We start from the raw sequence: 19,961 nt of genomic DNA, 5'->3' as shown, positions 1-19,961 counted from the left end.
GGGCCAGGGCGGGACTTTTAAGCCGCCTGTTAAAAACCTTTGGGAGAAACCAGGCTGGGACTTGCCCAGGGCAGGCGGCCTTCCCGAGGGCGGCTCACGGCCCCCGCCTCACCGCAGCCTTTGGCGGCTGCAGAGCTACCACGCAGGCCGGAGAGGGCGTGAGTCACAACCAGTGACAACGTTCCACCGCCTCTCCCTTGGCTTCGCAACCGAAATAAAGCACGGGACACCGGGCCGAGCCCTCTGCACCCTCCGTGGCCCACCCGCCGCCGGCAACGGCCGCCGGCAACGGCCGCCACGGCCCGCCCCGCGCTGAGGCGCGGCCACGCGCAGCTCGCGGCCCCGCCCCCGCGGCCCCCCGCCGCCGCGCCTCTTCCTCCGGCGCCCCGCCCCGCCGCCGTGCGGGCTTCCGGCGGCGCCTGGCGCGGCGGTGGCGCGCGGCCCGAGCTGCTCCGCCCTCCGGACGGGGTAGGGTGGCGGCTCCGCTCGGGCGGGGGAGGGGCGGGCGCGGGGGGGCCGCGCTGCCTACCGGGGCCCCTCCCCTCGGGACGCGGCCGCGGCAGGAGGGGGTCGCCTCGGCGGGGCGGCAGGTGCCCGACGCCCCCTTCCGCGCCCCCGCCCGACCTGGCAGCGCCGGGCCCGGGAGCAGCCCGGTTCGGGTGCCGGCCCTGCGCGGCGGGCGCGGCCGGCCACAGGTGTGTGCCCGCCCGCCCGGCGGAGGCGGGGGCCGGGCCGCAGGGCCGGCGCCCCGGCCGTGGTCGGCGGGGCCGTGGCGGACTGCTGTCCGCGCGTCAGGGCGGGGACCCGGAGGGCAGCGGCGGCGCCAGGCGGTCCCGCCTGCTTGGGGGTGGGGTGCCCCGCCGGTGCCCCTGGGCCTGGGCGAGAGCTGCCCCTGGCGAAGGCCGCTGTCGGCAGCGAGCGCGGGTGCCGGGGGTGCGGAGCTGGAGGGCGGAGGCGGAGCAGGGTGCACGGAAGGGCCCCGGCGGCAGGCGAAGCTGGCGGAGCCGGGGCAGGGCTGCGCCCGTCCCCCGTGGAGAGCCGCGTCCTCTCTGGGCGCGCCGGGCTCCGGAGGTGCGAACTGCTGCGTGGTCCCCGTTGTGTTACACCAGTTACACCCCGTTACCCCAGTTGCCCAATCACAAGACAACAGGAGCAGGGCAGGAGCTTAACTAGCAATATTTATTTATTTTTTTTTTTTAGGTATGTACTCTGGGGTGCTTTGCTTCATGTGAATTGCTGTTTATTATCAGCTCAGGCTGATGAACGGACAGCGGGAGGTAACTACGTGGCCTAATAGGTGCGATCAGCCCAGTGAGGAGGCAGGGGACCAGCAAGTAAGTGCTACACGGGGTGTGACTGCATGGAGAGGTAGTGCAACACTGTGAAGAGAAAAATGAGAAGACGAGTGCACTTGAATTGCTTATTGAAAGTAGTATTGAATGGGGATATGTTTTTTTTTTCTTTTTTCTTTTTTTGGCATGAGGAGGAGAGTTTCACTGTAGCTGGAAGGGCAGTTGTTCAAAATGAAGTGGTATAATGCTGGTGACTTTAGGCTTCGTGTAGAATGAGTCCTTTTTAAAAGGGGCTACCTGGTGATTTTACACATACTGAGAAACAATTTCTGTTACATGTGAAGACAACCTCCAGAAGGCAGGGTGGTCACCTGGACCATGTAATAGATGCCTAAAGAACATTTGTCTCCGTTATACTGCGGTGCTAAACCACACGATGAGTTCTGGTCCTAGCAGGAAGGAACAGTCAATCAGTGAAGTAATCTGAAATTCTTGGATTTTGCATGTTTTGACGCTTATGACGGCAACACAAGCAAGATTTTGAAATAGATAGAATTGTCATAATGTTCCTTTTTTTTCTTCCAAACTGTAAGTTTATAAGTTGCAAATATGTAAAATGGCTATGTTTTTAGTGCCAGAACACATTACAGGAAGAAACACAGCAAGTGGGGCCTGAGCTTATTAATTTTTAATTAATATTAGCGTCCAGTTTCAACAAGTTGAGTGTAGATGTTGGTATAATCTGGGTAATTAACAGCGAGAGATGCTAACCTGTGGTAAAAATACTCTGTTTTAGACTGTAATGTAAGGTTCCAGTATTCCCTCTGTGCATTAACGTGCAAAGATAATTAAGAGATTTCCCATTTACCATCTTTTATCTAAGATGCATATATTAAATTGCATTAATCTTTCTTCAGAGATAATACAATCTATTGTTTTTGTCATTTATACGTCCTTTCTAATTTGTCAATGTTGTTGTTTCTTTTATAGTCAAATGAAAGAAAACTCTGCACAATACTCCCAAGCGTGAGATTAGCAAAGCTGGTGTAAAGAGGAGTTACTACCTCTCTGGCTTTAAAAATCAAACCTGGTGTATACATGACTTGTGTATACAACATTTGCTTCTCTTGAAATAGTATGAACTCTTGTCTCACACATGCATTGCTAGGGGCTCAGGGAAGAAACATGCCATCTTTCATTTTTTTATTGTGTCTGATATCTGTTACTTGTTATGTCTTTACACACATCCTTCACTTTGCAGCCCCTCCAAATCCCCAGGTTTTTTCTGTGTATTTCCCACCTTTTCTCAGCAGTCTGGTTGGTGAATAACTATGTAACTATGTCCTGTTTCTGCTCTTACGGGATGAAATTGTGAATACTGGGGAGCTGCATTTGCAAAAACAACCAAAATGAGTAGGGACAATCATCATTAACAGAATGGGTTGCTTGGAAGCTGGAAAATAGATTTGTGTACGTAAACTCCCTGTAAAAAGAGGCAAAATAGACTGAAGAGATCTAGTGCTTTTGAATGCTTTAGTTTAATTAGTGCCTGTTCCCGTGAAATCTGTACAGAAACCATAAGACATTTTCCTTTATCAAGGTTTGTTGTGTTTGAAAGAAGGAAATAGTGAATTACAGTCTTAGAAGGCTTTCTGTATGTATAGCACGAAGGGAAGAACCGTTAATCATAACAGAAAAAGGGAATTTGCCTATATAATTGAAATAGTTGTCGATTAAATAATGATCTGAATAGGAGAGATTGTAAATAACGTGATAGGCTCCAATGTATTTTGAAAGAAGGTAGCCTGCCTCTCTCTTAGGAAAGTTTTATTCCAGGTCTAGTCCAGTCTGGTTCTCTGGAGTCCTGTCTGTCCTGTAAAACGAGAGGTAACATTCCCATGGCCCTGGTCTGACCCGGGGCTCTTGCAATCTTACACGACTTGAGCCAGCGCTGACTTCATGTTAATTGGCAACGAGTTGGCTCGGAGAGATGAAGAGACTGAAAACTACACTCGCTTGCGGGAGTGGTTGGTGTCTGGCTGGACGAGCCCCGGGACTCACCTGGCTCCCCAGCAGCGCTGGCTGGAGAGGTGGCTGTGAAGCAGAGCGGGACTGCGTGGGGCATGAGACGGGAGGGCAGGGCTCAGGCAGCCCCCAGAGAGGCTGGGGACGGGATCCAGTCTGGAAGTGCGAAGTGGTCATGTAGGCATAGGACAGCGCCTCACAACGTCACTCTACTTCATAGCATATTGCTTTTTGTTTCTAACCAACCATTAACGTCCTCTGTGCTAGTCTGTGGTGGCCGCTGAAGGTCCTGGTGTTTAATAGTGCCATTTCAGTCCATTTAATGGTATCTTGACAGAAAAAAAATTATGATATGAAAGAAACCAAATAAAAGAAAAGAAGTAGAAGGCTGCTGCTTGGGAGGAGGATAATAAGATACGTTTAAAAGAAACCTTTATTAAGCTTCAGTTTGGCATAATTATGCCTGTACAAAAGAAAATGAATAATATACAACAGGCCAAAGATGCTGCCAGAGATTGGAAGGTATAGTTGCATAGGCCCAAATGGATCTCTTAAAAATAATCAAGCGGTTTGGGGGAAGGGGGAGTTTTCCACATAAACTTTGCATGTACATGAACTGCTCTGCTCCAGAGCTGTTTATCTTGATGCTTTGCATAGGCCTGAGTCTGCATTTTTATCTTTCTTTTGCAAAGTTAAATCCCTTTAATTGGAAATCAGCTTGACCTGTGGTAGTTCCTGAAAAAATCTTTCTATATCATCTGGCCCTACTGATCTGTATTTAATGTAAGTCTTTCACTAGCTTATTATCCTTTAACCTCTTGAGCAATTTTTCATTGGTCTTTTAACTCCATGCAATTCTTAATGCTTCTTTTAAAATGCCAGAAGAAGAGTTCCTATTTGTATTGTAGTCCTAATGCTTATTTATCCTTCTTTTCTAATAGTTTTCTGTTTCCTCTTACTTGTTATAAACTACTAAATCCTATGCTGCTTTTAACTCTTTAGGAGTAATTTACCTCCACTTGTATTGTTCAGACTAATACATTTTTATGAAAGCTGTGTGCTCTTCCCTGTTTCTTCCTACTTACTTACTTTTGAGCCTGTTGACCAATGTCAGCCAAAATTGACAAAGTGGCGTCAGTGTCAAGGATATCAAATTTTTACAGGTTTTATGAAAACCATCAAGTTGGTAGAGGGGGAATGACCCAAAGTAATGCTAATGGAAAATCTGCAGTATGATTTCAAGTTATCTGCTCTGTTAGACCTGGCTTAAACTGGCCAGCTAGTTGATATACAGCTCTGAACCAGCCGGCGGTTATGCTGCTCTTTGACAAGCTGATAGGCAGCTGGTTTTACAACAGCGCTGTAGGAGCTCCGGACTATGGCCAGAGGAAGCCTGGAGTTTGCAGTGCAGATGTGAACTTGTGTAGGATGCATATATGAGATAAGTGATTCATGCCTGATCTTGGAAGTACCCCAGCTGAATGATTCTTGAAATTGAGCTCTGTAAAGCCATAATTTCCATGGAGCAGCCTTCAAACCATGCTAATCAGTGAAGTTTTGAGTTAGAAGCTGGTATGTATGCTGGTCTACACATGATTCCAGGGCTTGACAGCAGTAAGTTTGTGGAAGTTTAATGTCTGTTGGCATATTCTGTAAATAGATTTTTCTTTTTAAAAGAAAAATCCAGAAGGAGAATGTATTTGTAATCTTCACTTACGTCTTACAGCAGTTCCATGCTGAAAAGCTAAAATAACAGTTTTCAGTTTGGAGTTGGTTTTTTTGGGTGTTTTTTAAGGCGGAGAGATTGGGGGTTGTGCTACTTTTTTCCCCAGTGCCTTTTCTAAAAGGTGGTTCAACAGGATGTTTGGGGGAAATGTGACATTATTGGGTTTTGGCATTCCAGGAGAGCTTGAAGTCGATCCAGCATATCGTCTTATGCATTCCCTTCTGCACCGAAAGTCAGGAGTAATTCATGTTGTTGACAGCTATGTCAACATGTGAAACTGAGTGAAGGACAGGAACTAAACAAAAAGCTAATAATAGAAGAGGCAAGAAAGTGAGAAGTGAACACTTCGTTAGTAAACTTTCTCGCTGTCACAAGAAAGAGGGTCAAATAGTCCAGCCTGTCCTTATCTGTTACCGCAAGCGCCTTCTTGTTGGCAACGTTCAAGTGAAAGAGAACTGTTTGTACATCTGTGTGCATTTTGTGAGTATGGGAAACAAGCAATTTACCGAAGAAACACGCACAATGGATTTATATAGAGGCATACAAAAGTCACTTTGATTTGCTTCCATTTGTTTAATTATTTACCCTACTTTAAGCTTATGCTTCCAAAAACTCTATAAAGTATGGTCTCACTTGTACCCATTGCAAACATTAAATACGTGGTTTGTTTGCCAGGCAATGTGAGGCATCATATTAGTTGTTGTTTGATGCGTCTTCTGCAATAGAAGAGCCACCTCTCTTGGTTCAGTGATTACCACAGTGTGTATCCTGTGATAAACTAACCGGCGACTCCAGTACAGGCCGTTGAAGAAACATTTATTTTATTTTGAGGCATGCTTAGTCATCCCTGTTTTGGCCTCTAACAGGTTATGGGCATTACTCCTTATGCTTTCCTAGTAAAGCTGATGAACAAGTTAATTAGAAGGCCAGTTTGTGAGAAACAGTTTTTGGTACTGGAGGATGTGAATTCTGGACTGCTGTGTTATTGCCCAAGTCTGTTGTGTACTGCTAGCAGAAATCAGAGAACACGTTCCACGTTTCATTGTGTGTTGGTAAATCTAACAGTTTACATCACACAGGTATGGAGCGGCTGCTAAATATGGGACAAGCATATGTAAGAGGATCTTTATTACTAGGGAATATGATACAGCCCTTCTGTGCCCTGAAGACAACATTCAGCTGTAAATATTTCTTCACTGTTGTAAATAGGAAACTTTAGTAAAGAGACTTTACTTTACTTTGGCTTTTTCTAATTGTCAAACCTGCTTGTTTTTTTGTTTTACTTTTGATTTGGTGTAGGCTGTGTAAAACACATCAGTATCCTTAAGTATTATTATGTTTTGTGTTGATTTTTTAGGTGGTCTGGCAGTATGCAGATCTAATATATTTTGTGTTTAACTGAATTGTTACATAAATGAAAATATTTTCTCTTATCAGAAGTGAAATGCTTTCTATGGGGACTTCTCCTTCTGATGCCAGGACTCTCTTGAAGACTTACTTTGTTGCTTGGCTTAAAGGAAGATGATGTCGTTAATGAATTCTGAGCATCCTTCAGGAGGCTGGTGACCCTTCTGTCAGTGGTGAATGCTGTCATGGACAACTTCAGAGGGTAAAGACAGTATTTTTGTGAGTCTATTTCAGGCTAGTGCTCTGATATAGGAAGCAGTGGGTTAAGTTTTTGGTTTAGATCAACTGCCCAAAGCTCGCTCTTTTCACTTTTAAAACCATTCACAAATTATGGGAACAAATTAGAGGAAACAATTCACTGGAGCAGCTGTCCAGCTTTCTATATGAGCTGTCTTTGAAGGGTGTATTTACTCTCCAGATTATAATATAATATAGATATACTTGAGCTAGCTTTAAATGAACTAATCTGGGTCTGGGAGCAGTCCTACTGCAAAATGTAAGCAGTGAAGTAACTTGGGTTTTGTTGAGCTGTATACTGCTGCAGCCTGACTAAGTACCCGAGTACTTTGTTTAAAAGTCTGTTTTAGTTCACGTATTTCAAAACTATACTACGGATAATTTTAGCTGTACCTTCAGATACCCTTCTACAGTTGTTTACTGCAAGGGCCGGATTTCATTTCATACTTGATTTCATTTCTGTAAGTCAGTGCAAGTTTTTTTTTCTCTTAATAAATCCCTGAAAATAACGCTTAAGTTAACCATTAGTCTTTTTGTTGCTCGAGGGCTAGGTTTGGCTAATGTTTCTTCATAGTCTTCTCTTTTTTTAAACACAGTAAATGGGGAGCCGCACTTAGTAGCCTCCAAATAAATAACTGTCTTAAAATAAAATGTAATAATTTATTAATGTTTTAGTAGCAGTACTTTGTTTTAGAGGATATTCGAAAGAGTACAGTTTGCTTTCTAAGAATGTCTTACCTGCTAACTATGTTTATTCATTCTGTTTTATCAGCTCTTTTCCAAAACACCACAAGCAGTTAATGCACCTTATGAAGGACTCCTGACCTTTCGCATCTTCCTGAGTCATATCTAGATGTCACCAGTGTTTCCCATGCTAACAGTTCTGAGCATGTTTTACTATATGTGCCTTCGGCGCCGAGCTAGGACAGCGACAAGAGGAGAAATGAACAGCCGGAGGGCTATTGAATCAAACACCCGAGCCTTACCTATCAATGTTGAAATAGTTCAGTACGCCAAAGAAGTGTTGGATTTCAGCTCTCACTATGGTAGTGAAAACAGCATGTCGTATACCATGTGGAATTTAGCAGGTATTCCAAACGTGTACCCTAGTTCTGGTGACTTTACTCAGACTGCTGTCTTTCGAACTTACGGGACCTGGTGGGATCGTTGCCCTAGCGCTCGGCTGCCGTTCAAGAGGACGCCACCCACCTTCTGTAGCCAGGACTATGTGGAACTCGCTTTTGAGGAACCAGTTTATCCCACTGCAGTGCACATTCTGGAAACATACCATCCTGGAGCTGTAGTCAGGATTTTGGCATGCTCTGCAAATCCTTACTCACAAAATCCACCAGCTGAAGTAAGGTAATTTTTTTTTCTCCTTTATGCTTTCCTGTAAGATGTTAAATGCTACAAATAATGCTGTTTAGCGAACTTTACTTCCTAGTATTTCTGTGTCTTGTATCTGACCCACTAACGTTTTCTTTATTTCTGCGTGTTTTTAAAACTGTGGTGACATGTTTTTTATAGCAACTTCAGAGTTGTGGATTTTTTTGTAGGAATTAATGCAGATCCTAGTATCAGATTTAATTTGTGTAATGATGGGTTTTGTGTTGGAATTTTTATGAGCAATAATTATTATGTATGTATAAAAATCACTTTTGAAATGGCAGTTCTGAGTTCTTCTCTTTCTCCAATAAGAAAAGCAAATTGTGTAGAAGAGGCTGAAGATTCACGGTTGCTATATCATCCTGCTTCAAGTAGCCATAAACTCTTTCTTCTTTCTGCATGCTTTAGGTTGTATGTATAGTACAGTCAGGCACTATAACTATTCATATGGAAATGAGGCCAAAACCAGAAGCACAGAACAGTCGGACAAAAGGTGATGCCATTTGTCTGATCTTTATTTTTGGTCTGATCAAAGGGTGTGAGCCGCACTTCATTTTTACACTTGCTTCGTAGACTAAAAGCAGCTGATTTGATCCTGTTGGTTTTCCTCATAGTAAGAACTCCTGATGAAATTCCAGTTGGGGAGGCAGGAAGATGGGGACCTGGGGAATGGTAAGATAATACAGAAAAACACTATGTATGAGGTGTGAAGCTTTTAGTGAGGAGGTGAGGAAATAGAAATGGAAGGAGAAAGAGAGAGGTAGAAGCACATAGTGGGGAAGAACATTGGGAAAACCGATCAGTATATGCAATCAAAGTATTCCGAATACATCAAAAAGAGATTAAGTGATACCAAACCCATAAAGGAAAGGAGAACTGGTAGAAGAAAGATTTTAAAAAATGTATCCTGTAGAAAATAATATGCCAACAAATGCTGTATTCCTTTAAAATGCATGCTTTGGCGGTATGAGTAGTGTTAGCTTGGATGCTGGGTGTTTTTTCCCTGACTTTTACAGGTACAGCTAAAAAGCATACTTTTCGGTCTAACTTAGTATCCCATGCTTCCTAATACTAGGCCATTGACGTTTATTCAAAACCCCTAGAAAATCAGGTGTCATGTTATATATTTAAAATTCCCAATGAATATATTGTGTGATTCTGTCACCGACTGTTGTTTAGTGCAGTTGTTTGTTTTACAGCTCTGTGATGAGTATATACTGAATAGCTCTAAAGTAAACATCCGAATTAAACAAACAGTGATAGGTCAAACTAATAATAATAGGCCGCCTAACTTCAGAAGTAGGAGCGCATTTGGCACTGTAATACCGAACTTATTTATAGGATGGTATGTGGTGAAGGCAGCTTTTAAGACTTTTGAACTTAGAACCTAATGTGAAATGACTTTTGGTCAATTACTCTGTGAACTTTCATTTTACTTTTTAATTTTATGATGTAGATTTTACTTCTTTATTTTATGAGGTAGCACAGATATATGTAGAGATTACTTCTTTAACTGTTGATAATATTGCAGTAGAGTAATAGTAAGATAGTGTGCTGCAGGGCAATAAAAGGATATTATTCTGAGTAATAAGCTAATGCTATTTTATAAATATGTCTGTTTAGGTTTTGGTTCTTAAAACAGTATACTTTTTTTGGTTTTGTGTAAAGACCGAGAAGTGTTGAAGGAAAGCTTAACAAATGTTAACTGAAGGAGCTATTTAGTAAGGTATACTAAAAAAAAGGAGAAAAATGTTCAGAGAACTAAAAGAAGATGGAAGTGAAAATACCAATATAAAACTTTTTGGGATGTGCTTTATGACTCCTCTTGGGGTGTGGTCAGAGTGAGAGCTCAGACTTTCCCTTCTTCATAAAAAGGATGGACCCTGCTTTTTAATTTGTAGGCAGGAGTATCTTCTGTTCTGCCTGCCTGTGTTAACAACATTTTTGATTAGAAGAAGGTTGTCTCAGGGAGCCTCAGAACCAGTTGTCTGTGCTGCATCTTCAGTATTTGCCAGTCTTGATGCTAGAGAAGTGTTAGAGGAACTTTTTTTTTTTCTTTTGGCTTACCTTTCCTCAGCAGGACTTGTCTGTTGAGAGCTGCACGTTTGGTTTGTCTCCTTTCTTCTGAAAGAGACAAACATGTCTTATGCATGGTGTCTTGAAAGAAGATGAGGGAATCCTTTCTCCACATGAGGTTTGCAGTATTTTTTCTCTGTTCATTTGCTCCTTTACGAGGGGAATATGAAGAGTTGCAAGAAAGCGGTCTCTTTTCTGCTTCAGTTCTTGGTCCCTTGTTTTCACTTCCAAAAATTCTCTGAGATGTCAACTAAGAATTTTTTTTTTTGAAGGCAGAATGCTGCTGATAATCTCAGGTGATTCTGTGTTTAGCTGATGTTTTGGACTTGAAGAACTGCTATACTGTTTTCTTCTGTTAAAAAAAGGCCATGTCCAATTACTCAAAGGGCACTTAGAACCTTGTTTTCCTCTTCTGACTATTTTGGTACTCAATTTTAAATCACCTTATTACCTAAAAACCTTAAAGTGCTGCTTTGTTTTATCTGCTGACTCTGGATCTGTTTCTTTCTGAACACCAATGTAGAAAGGGCAGGTCATTAGAAAGGTTCCTTTTCACCGGTTCTTACTTTGATATAAAAAGAAGGCCAAATTAATGGTGGAGTCAAAACAGTTGAGAGGAAAAAGTCTGTTGTTTAAAGTTATGCTTAGTGGATTGCACTAGTCCAGCTGAGTAAGCTTTTTTCTCTTTGTTTAGTATTTAAAACATCAGCTCATCCAAGACTTTGCTGTGTGCAAAAGCTTCTAACCTACAAGAGGCTCTGTAAGGACTTGGTGTACCGCGGTCCTTGCTCAAGAGGACTTTATATATTCTTGTAGAAAAATGGCTATAGCCCACATAGTTGGCCAACGTGTTGCTCTGTTGCTCACTTTATGCTTCAGTTGCATGAAAGAACGACTTGTGCAGGTATTCAGAAAAAGGTCTTTAGTCATGTTCCTCTGTCGCTGGTGCATTCAGTACTGCTATCAGTTACAGCTTTGTATGACACTGTCTCAGGTCAGCTTTATTCAGAGTCTTTTTAGAGGTGGGATTAGCTCTGCGTGGACTGGGAATAAGCATTTATTTTTCCATTTATCACATTACAATGGAATGTAATTGTTCCTAAATAATTCTAATGCTTAAAACGTGACAGTTAATTTGAAGTTTTTTCATTATGGTTTAACCAGCTTCCAGCAATTTGAGGATTCTCTGCCTTCTCATATCTTTTGCTGCTTTAAACACAGAAGACATTACATCACTCTCCTCTGCATAAAACAATTTTTAAAAATCATAAAGGTCAGAGAAGCTGCTGTCTTTACACATGGAGACCTTTTATACTTTTCATTAGTGCCACTCACACCTTGACTGGTGAGAAGTGTTTGATAATTTCTTAAACTATGCTAACATATGTTGGTATCCATGTACAAATTTGTTACATGAATTATCTGCAGAAAATCCAAGCAAAAATTAATCTGAGACTAAGGGAATATTGTAGCATATAGTCTCAGTTTTTATTGGTGAAGAAATCCCTCCCTTTTTTGTATTGTGTTGTGCTATGATTATTATACTAGTGTAGCCCTGAGATTTTGTACTGTGGTGCACCTTCTGTGTACTCAGGGTTTGGTGACAACGATGAGTCCCTCTTTGGCCAGTGGAAGAGGCAGAGCTCCACGCAGGCGTGATGGGGGACACTGCACCTGACAGTGGCGTGAGCTGAACCCAACCAACAGAATTTTCTTTGTTTTGAGTAGTGTATAAGATTGATGGATAAGATATAGCTAGCTTCTGTGATGAGGAAAATGTTTTCTTTCCTGTTTCTTTTTCCTCCTCATTTACCCAGAAGGCTTACTCTTGGCGATCCCCTAATGGCTTCTTCGGTGTCAGCCCTTTTGAAACATTTTGATACTCCTAATAGTTAGCTGCTGTCAGACAGGAAGAGTTTGTGTGTGTTTAAATGGGAGCTTTCAAGTCAGAAATAATTTTTTCAGAAGTTTTTCAACTTTTTCCTTTTACAAAAATAACTTTGCTTTTTAAATTTGGAATATAAAAGAAAAAATTGGTCCCTGTTCTTCTTCTGTCATGGTCTTTTTTTAACTTAATTTGACAGTTTCTCTTATTTTATGTACATTATAGTGACACCACATATTTATACGCTTTTATAAAAGCTCAAAGCCAGAGATTCCTAACTAGTCTGGGGTGTGTGGCAGTGCTAGGGGTGATGTTTCATAGCATATGTTCTTACTGCTATGCGATGATTGCTTCTTTAGTAGATTGGAGATTGTTTTGTGATTATTTGTTTCTTGTTTTCCACAGATAAAGTGTAACATTGATAGGTTGTTTCTCACAGGTGAGATACCATGATCATTTGACTGGCTGGGAGCAGTTCCATTCTGCCTTCTGTGTTTCCGCCATTTATTTCTATTTAGTTTAATTTCTTTCATGTCACTTAGAATTTTGCTAGATGCTCTTCTGAGTTTGATTTGTAGATTAACAGCTTGGCTCAGTATTTCCTAGCTTCCTAGGATTTCCTAGTGTTTGCTGCATGTGAGGTTCCTTTCTCTTTCTGAAGGTCTTGAAGCCTGTAGAGGCAGAAGCTGCAGCAACCAGAGGAGCACGCTAAAGAAGGCGGACAAAGTAAAAGGCTCCCTCTCCTTCCATTAGGAAGTTCATTGTATTTAGGCAATACAATGCTAATCCAGGTGGGAATGTTGCAGATTTGTTTGCTGGCAGCCAGGATAAGGATCAAAATGTTTGATGAAAAAAAATCCCCCCTTCTGATAAAGGGAGTGAAACCAGAAAGGCAGTGTACTGGATGTAGAATATCATGAGTCTCTTGCTTGTAGAGAGTGGCTTTCAGATGGTTCTTTTGCTCTACCTTTTGTTCCCTGTGAATCTCAGATGAAGGCACCTGAAACACTGCTGATACCATCAACACATTAGAGCGTGATAAGGGACCTTCAGGGCTGTATCTCACCTATGTGTAACACTCAACTTAAGTTCTAGCCATTTGCATCCTTACTTATAACTTGTTTTGACATCTTCAGGGAAACAGCTTTTTCTTGTCTAGATGACTGTCATAGAAGAATGAATTCTGGGTTCATAGGACACAGTCATTTTTGAGAAACCCATAAAAAGTTCATGTGGACAGGGCAGTTATTTGAAATACCTTTTGCTATTTTAAATGCCCTGAGCATTCTTGGAGTCCTGTCTGCTCTCTCTGGTATTTCAGTATTGGAACTCTCAAAGTAGAAATGAAAATCTGCTGCATATTCCCCCATAGTAATTAGACTGCTGTAAATTCTGCTTATCACCTTGATCCAAATGGTTCTAAAATTGTTTTCATGATAAGTCTTCCCTGCATTTTGTGTTTACGAACTCACATCTGTGGCCAGGGCTGTGCTTTCCAGGTTATGTTGAACCTAGTGTGCTGAAGCATCCCTGGCATGTTAGCAGGCAGGAGACGTTTTCTTGTAGGTAGCCTACAGATTATTTACAGAGCACTTGCTTGGATAAGAGCAGATGGGATGTATTATAATCACATATCGTGATTATAATTGTTGCAGAAGTTGCAATTTCAGCAACAGTGTGGTCATATTATTCTCTGAGTTTTCCTTGTTGGTCTCTCTGAAACTTTCCCTTCTTTTGGCTTTTAACACAGCTATAAGTTTCTTAGAACAGGGCGTTTATTTTTTGTGCTTGAATCACACGTAGTGCTTTATTCACTTTCTACACCAATCTCAATTTTACAATGGAAGAAATCTCAGCAGATTGCAGGCAAAGTTTAATTTTGTCTCGCTGGAGAGAAATCTGATTACTTTTCCTGGGAGCCGCTTTTCCAAAGAATCTTTCCTATTATATATTTTCTTCGAAGTTACCAGGTCTACTCAGGCATCATCTTAGCCATTAAAAGGCTTTCCAACAGCATTAGGTCAACAGAAAATTAAACAAGCATTAAATATTTGCTCTCATTTGACAAAAACCTTGCAAGTATGTTTCTCAGCCTAAAAATCACTAGACTGTGTTTTCTTCATGATGAGGGAAGAAGAATGGGAATTTCTTTTTTTACCACAGAGGTGTATGCAGTCTTTAGTATCAGAAATTTGAGCAAAATGAGTTCCTGGCTATCTTCATGAGGTAGAGAGAAAGCTAATGGGAAAACTTCACTTAAAGTCCTCATTTTCTTCAATCACTAGAGAAAATAATACAGATGATGTTGCTGCCTCTCATTCAGGCTTTGCATGGCAGTGTAAAGACCGAGGCTTTCTAGCACATTGCTGGTGAAACCTTCTTATCAAAGCACTCTTATTGCAACATATTTGATCACCTGTTACTGTATATCTCCAAGACTTGAGGACAAACAATGTCCTACCTTCAATCATTTGATTCTGCTTGATTTTTGAGAGCTACCTAATTAACTCAAGGTGGTGGTGGGGAAATTCCTTTGACTTCTTTACAGGTATTTGTTGGGATTCAATTTCTCGTCGTTTTGGGTTAAATAGTTTATTGAGCATTTTAAGCTTGAAACAAATGCAGGCAACCTTACTAGGGAAGCTGATTTTGGTACGTACCCTCAAACCAGGACTGACTGTCAAAATGCCTTTCTTCTGAAGGATTTTGAAATGGATGACCATAACAAAAAAGTGTCCCAGAACAGAAGAAATGCAGTTCTTACTGAAGCCTCTTGGAAATTTAGACTTTTTTGATCCATTTCCAACTGTAGAGTCTTCACTCCCATTCAGGTTACATGTAGCCCATTTAAATGTGAAAGTGCTGATCCTAGATGAAGAGGCCACTTCCAATTGCAGTCATGGGTGTTTTAAGAGTATATCTATACTCAGGAAAAATTTGCTAACCCTGACTCAGAGCAATTGCTATGGCCTGTTCTTGTGTGTGGTGCCATCAAGGCAGAGACTAACATCAAATCAACCCAATAGACTTGAGGTTTTCCAGTTAAACCAACAGCTAACTCCTTTAAAGCGCTGTTGATGAAAACAGTATGACAAGGACCTTGGAAAATAGTCACTGGTGGTGGTGTTCATCAGCACTTGGTATGTAATGTGGAGTTTCACAAGGTTGTAAAGTCATGCTACGTGTCTTTCCTTTTCTCTAGTTTATTACAAAGACTGGAAACCAGATTCACTGCTTGCTGAAGGAGGTTATTGCTCTGCAATTTGATGAACCTAGACCTCCAGATGCATTATTTTTTTCCAGAACTCTGCTACTGCTAGGTAATCCTCTCCCCAGGGCACCAAAGGAGAAGTCAATAACTGAGACACATTCTGTTAAAAGTTGACGGTCCAGCATGTGCTAAATTAGTGAAAAGATAGCCTTGAGTTTCCCTGAGGATAGTTGGGGTATATGAAAGTGTCTAAGCAAAATGTCAGATGGTGATCTGGATGTGTTCAAGAAAGGTCATGTGCATTGCCAACATTAAGTATTTGCTTAGGGAATCGACCTATGTGAGAGGGTGTGGCAGTGGGACTACGTCTGTTACTTTTTGCCGTGAGTTGACATTCATTTCCTAAATGAATGAAATCTTCTCTTAGTAATAAGTCTTTCTTATAAAAACTGTTAACCTTAGGGTAGACTTGTCCACTCTCCTATGTTGGTACTTTCTGATGTGCCATCTATTCACCAGTCTTGCATGTTTGTTTTTAGTTCATGACTTTTTTTTTTTCCTTTGACAGAAGACTTCTGCAGGCCTCCCATTCTACTGTAAGGTATTTGTGGAGAGCAGCATGATGTAGGATAGGAAAGTTTATCTGTGCATACCTGAAAATGTCCATCGTGAAATGGAAGCTTCAGCCGATACGGATTGATTTTCCTATCCTTGAAATAGTAGCAAATATTAAGCTTCTAAGCCTTATTTATACCGCGTGCTATGTTTTAATGAAAGTCCTTGCATATGTTTTACTTTCTGTCATGATGGACAAAGTTTAAGCATTTGGTTCTGGAAAATAAAGCATGTTTGATTTTTTTTTTTTTAATTAATCCCATTCCCCCCCTCCCCCCCCCGGTGTGTTCTGCAGTACATGTCAGTGTTGAGCAATACTTGTAAGTTCACAGTAGTGGTATCTGGTAGGGAAAGCCGAGATGCTGAGGTGCTAAGGAGCAGGTACAGTGTTTGAGACCCACGTGACAGGACAAGTAGCCTGAGAGAAATCCTTGAAGCTGGGGCTAGGGTGATCAGAAAGAGATGGAGAAGATGTGGAAGTGTCTCGGTTATGCACAGGGGATGCAGAGATTGCTGTAAGCGTACTGTCAAAGGGAGTAGCAGCAGTGGCTGCTGGAGGCTTCCTTCTTTAGGAATTAACTGGACTTGAGAGAGGAAAATATGGGCATCAGTGACTGAAGGACCCCTGAAATCCATTCACTGGATGAGGACCCATGCAGTTATAAAGAGCATGTTTCTGTTTTCAGGCCTCTTGGCAAGTTTGGAAGCACTGAAGACCTAATGAATGTAAAACTTGATTCTCCAGATTACTCAATTGGCAGCAGATTTCACTGTTGTTTACTGAGGAGATTTAAGATCTGTGTGTGGAAGTAAGGATGTATGTATGGAAGTTCTATGCATGACCGAACCTCCTTCTGTCACTGGACCAAAGAGGAGAAAAACTTTTCAGTTTAGCAGTTTGGAAATTCTAATGTTTTTTGCAAAGGACCCTTTCAAAAATGACTTGAAGGTTCTATTTTCTTTGGTAATTTGACAGTGAATTACTTTTAAAAGGAATAGTTTGCTTGCTGAGACAGATTGAAAAAAAGAGTTTAGATTATTTTTTTAATAATTTGCGATGCTGCAATTTGAACAGGTTTGATGTTAAAGAGTCTGAGCTGTGGGTTTTTTTTGTTTTTTACTTTTTTGTGAAAACCTTTTGTGGGAAATAAGAGAGGTCAGCTGACTGTATATTTGGATTACATGGTAAGACTGTTCCCTGCATACTTACACTAACATGCCAACATTGTGAAGACACCTGTAACCCATTTGTTACGATTACCTTACTTGTGAGATGTTACAACTTGTGCGTGCATAACAGTACTCTAACACAAGTGTGTGACTATGAGTATACAGCTTGTTTTGTTAGTTAGCAATGCAGAGAAAATATGCTAAGGTCATGAATTAGTGTACGCTGTTAAATTCATCCTTAGGATATTTACCAAATCTAGGGAAAACATAATTTTCATTGTCTTTTCAACCATGTTTCTCACTTGTTAAATACTTCTGATGAAGAAGCACTCTTGCTGTTGTTCAGGAATTGCTTTAGTAACTTTGATTTTAATCCCTATACTGTCTGTGTGTGCAATTTTTCTTTCACAGGTGGGAAATCCTTTGGTCCGAGGCACCTACAAAGGTGAATGGTCCTCAGGCTCGACAATTCACACCTTGTATCAAACAGATAAACTTTCCCACAAACTTAATCCGACTGGAAGTGAACAGCTCTCTTCTGGACTATTACACTGAATTGGATGCAGTAGTACTACATGGTGTGAAAGAGAGACCTGTGCTTTCACTTAAGACTTCGATGATTGATATGAATGATATTGATGAAGATGAGGATGAAGAAAAGTATGGCTGTGGAATGGACACCCTTAATAAACAGTTCAGCATCGTTACCCTCAGGGAATGGCCGACTAACGGATATTTTGATAAACTGCCTTATGAGGTAAGAAAAGCATGTTTGTGCTCAATGTATTTGTCTTGATCATTAAGGGTGCAAAAGTGCTTTATTCGGTACTGGTCAAAATTGTTGTTTTTTCCTTGCATTCTTTTGTGAATCTCCTGCAGTTATTATATAGTTATGCCTGAGTTATGTATGTCTGTCTACTTCCATGGACGGACATTAGCAAGGCACTTTGCTGGTATTTGCATAGTTATTGCACTTTTATTTCTCAAGAACCTGTCCACTCACACGCAGTTTTTACACCAGTTATTCTAGCCTTGAATTTCTAGCTCTTGAACTTAGAAGCTTCTGGCAGTTTTCCAGTAGTTTTAGTCCTCATGCTTGATGAAGAAGATATGTAAAAGAGATAGGAAAAGATCGAATCAAGATCTGTAAGTGAAAATAGTTTGTAATACGTTAAAAGTTTCTTTTCCTGTTATCTGTCTTATAAAGACCCAGACCTTTGTTCTTGAAACTGCGGTAATCTTTTCATATTATTATGAAATAAGCTTCTTCCATCCAGCTAAGTTTTGAATCATGGTGCAGGTAAAGAGTATTATAGTTGGACTTCTGTACACTGTCTTGTTTTGGTGTTTGCTACTTTTTATTCTGTCATTAGCGCAGAAAACAATTGTGAAGAAACTACTCCTTTCAGATCACCTGGCAGCGGGGCAGTTGCAAGTGTGCTCAGAGTCAGTGTAGATAAATACTTTCTTTCCTGTGATTTCCAGTATAATGAGATTGTGAAGTATGATTGCTGAATATTGTGTGCAGGCCAGGAAATTCTCAGTGGAGCGTAGCCATTTATGGAGGCTAGTACCCTAGTTACAGCAAGAATTGAGAGACGAAATAATTGTCTTCACCTCTCCTGAAATAAACTGGGTTTGCGCATAGTGGAAAGGAGCCTTTACTTGCTGGTCAGACCTCTGAACTTGGGCAGAGACATGACTGTTCCTGCTCTTCAGTGTACTGCAGTCTGGTCAAAGAAGCAAGTGTTTGTTTACTGCGGTAACTCATCAAATGCTCTGTGTGCTTGTGGCCTTGAATCAGACTTGCTTTTGAAAGCGAAGGGAGGATTTGAGAGATGCTGTCACGGATTGCAGGGCACTTTCAGAAATAAGTGATTTAATGAAATAGTATTTTGGTTTTGTCACATCTTTTGTCTCGAAGTACCCCAGATCAGCACGTGAAAGCCATGGTTGGGTGACCGTGTGCCTTAGGAACCTGCAGAAGTTTGCTGTGCTTGTAAAGAGGAAAGAGAGTAACAACTCTCTCCATCTTTCTCCTGTGTATTTATTTTCTCTATTAAGTCTTCTTCAGTTCTTGAGTTTGGTTTTTTTGTTGCTACAGAGGAATAATAAATGAGGATGCTAACTTCATCCTGAGTTAGCTCTAGTGGTGACTTTTTTTTTTCCCCAGAGTCCATATAGTGTTTAATATATTTTACTGTCGGTGCTTGTATATCAGTACTGAAGTAAAGAAAGTACTTTGCATATGCAAAGGTGCAGTTGATTCCAGAACATCTGAAAATGTATAACTCTTTGAAAGTTTGAAAATGTCTTGGTTTTAGTCATTCAAATAAATTAATTGTAGAGAAAACTTTATTTAAGTCTAGGAAGTCTTGTTTGAAAAGGCTGGATAAACTGATTTGTAGTATAGTAGACTACCAGAGAGATTAATCAATCTCTTTTCTGTTCCACATGATTATACATATTAAGATTATAATTTAGGAAGTATTTGTGTAGTCCTGTTACTCCTGTGAACTTCTGCCTCCATGTACTTTATTGTGCTTTTCTGTTTGTGCACCAGCTTTCTTTTTTATCCATTTTTTAACGTGTTTGGTTTCATGAATACATATATATGGTCTATCAATACCAAATACATTTTTTTCTTCTGCTTTGATTTAAAGAAACTGAAAATATGGGTGGATTATTTATCAGAAAACTACAAAAGACTACTTCTGGACTGGTTTTGTGACAGCAGAAATCCCAGTATCCTACTTTCTTGGTCCAGCTGGAAGGTTTGGGTATCAGAGCAGCAAAAATGTTGTACTTTGTAGTAAGACAGTTTTTTATCACATCAGATATGGGAACAGTATTCTGCATGCTGTCTTCAAGACTGACAAGTGTCAGATTTTTCTGGGAAGTGTTCGAACCTTGTAATGATGAAGTAAGGCA

At 41.0% G+C, this 19,961-nt stretch overlaps 1 protein-coding gene across 17 annotated transcripts in view; it reads left to right on the top strand.

Annotated features, from left to right (window-relative positions):
- Positions 1 to 396: 396 nt before the first annotated feature.
- The window catches only part of FBXL4 (F-box and leucine rich repeat protein 4), a 71,641-nt gene continuing 52,076 nt past the window's right edge, over positions 397 to 19,961 (top strand). For 6 of the 17 annotated variants that reach the window (XR_012672960.1, XR_012672958.1, XR_012672959.1 and 3 more), the window contains exons 1-7: positions 397 to 468; positions 1,201 to 1,334; positions 6,481 to 6,652; positions 7,460 to 8,044; positions 8,482 to 8,566; positions 8,688 to 8,745; positions 17,442 to 17,787. Coding sequence is in view for 14 of the 17 variants with exons in the window: in XM_075145532.1 (XP_075001633.1) it covers positions 7,541 to 8,044; positions 8,482 to 8,566; positions 8,688 to 8,745; positions 17,442 to 17,787 (993 nt within the window). In the remaining 3 variants the exon portion in view is untranslated. Of the gene's footprint in view, positions 469 to 558; positions 696 to 857; positions 1,072 to 1,200; positions 1,335 to 4,637; positions 4,932 to 6,480; positions 6,653 to 7,459; positions 8,050 to 8,481; positions 8,567 to 8,646; positions 8,746 to 15,813; positions 15,847 to 17,441; positions 17,788 to 19,961 lie in introns of those variants that run through there. The other 11 variants (XM_075145522.1, XM_075145521.1, XM_075145530.1 and 8 more) reach the window with 11 other exon arrangements.

This window comes from Calonectris borealis, chromosome 3 (assembly GCF_964195595.1).
Source record: "Calonectris borealis chromosome 3, bCalBor7.hap1.2, whole genome shotgun sequence".
In the NCBI taxonomy this organism is placed as follows: domain Eukaryota; kingdom Metazoa; phylum Chordata; class Aves; order Procellariiformes; family Procellariidae; genus Calonectris; species Calonectris borealis.
The sequence above is the reverse complement of the archived record's forward strand: the minus strand, read 5'-3'. Positions and strand labels throughout refer to the sequence as shown.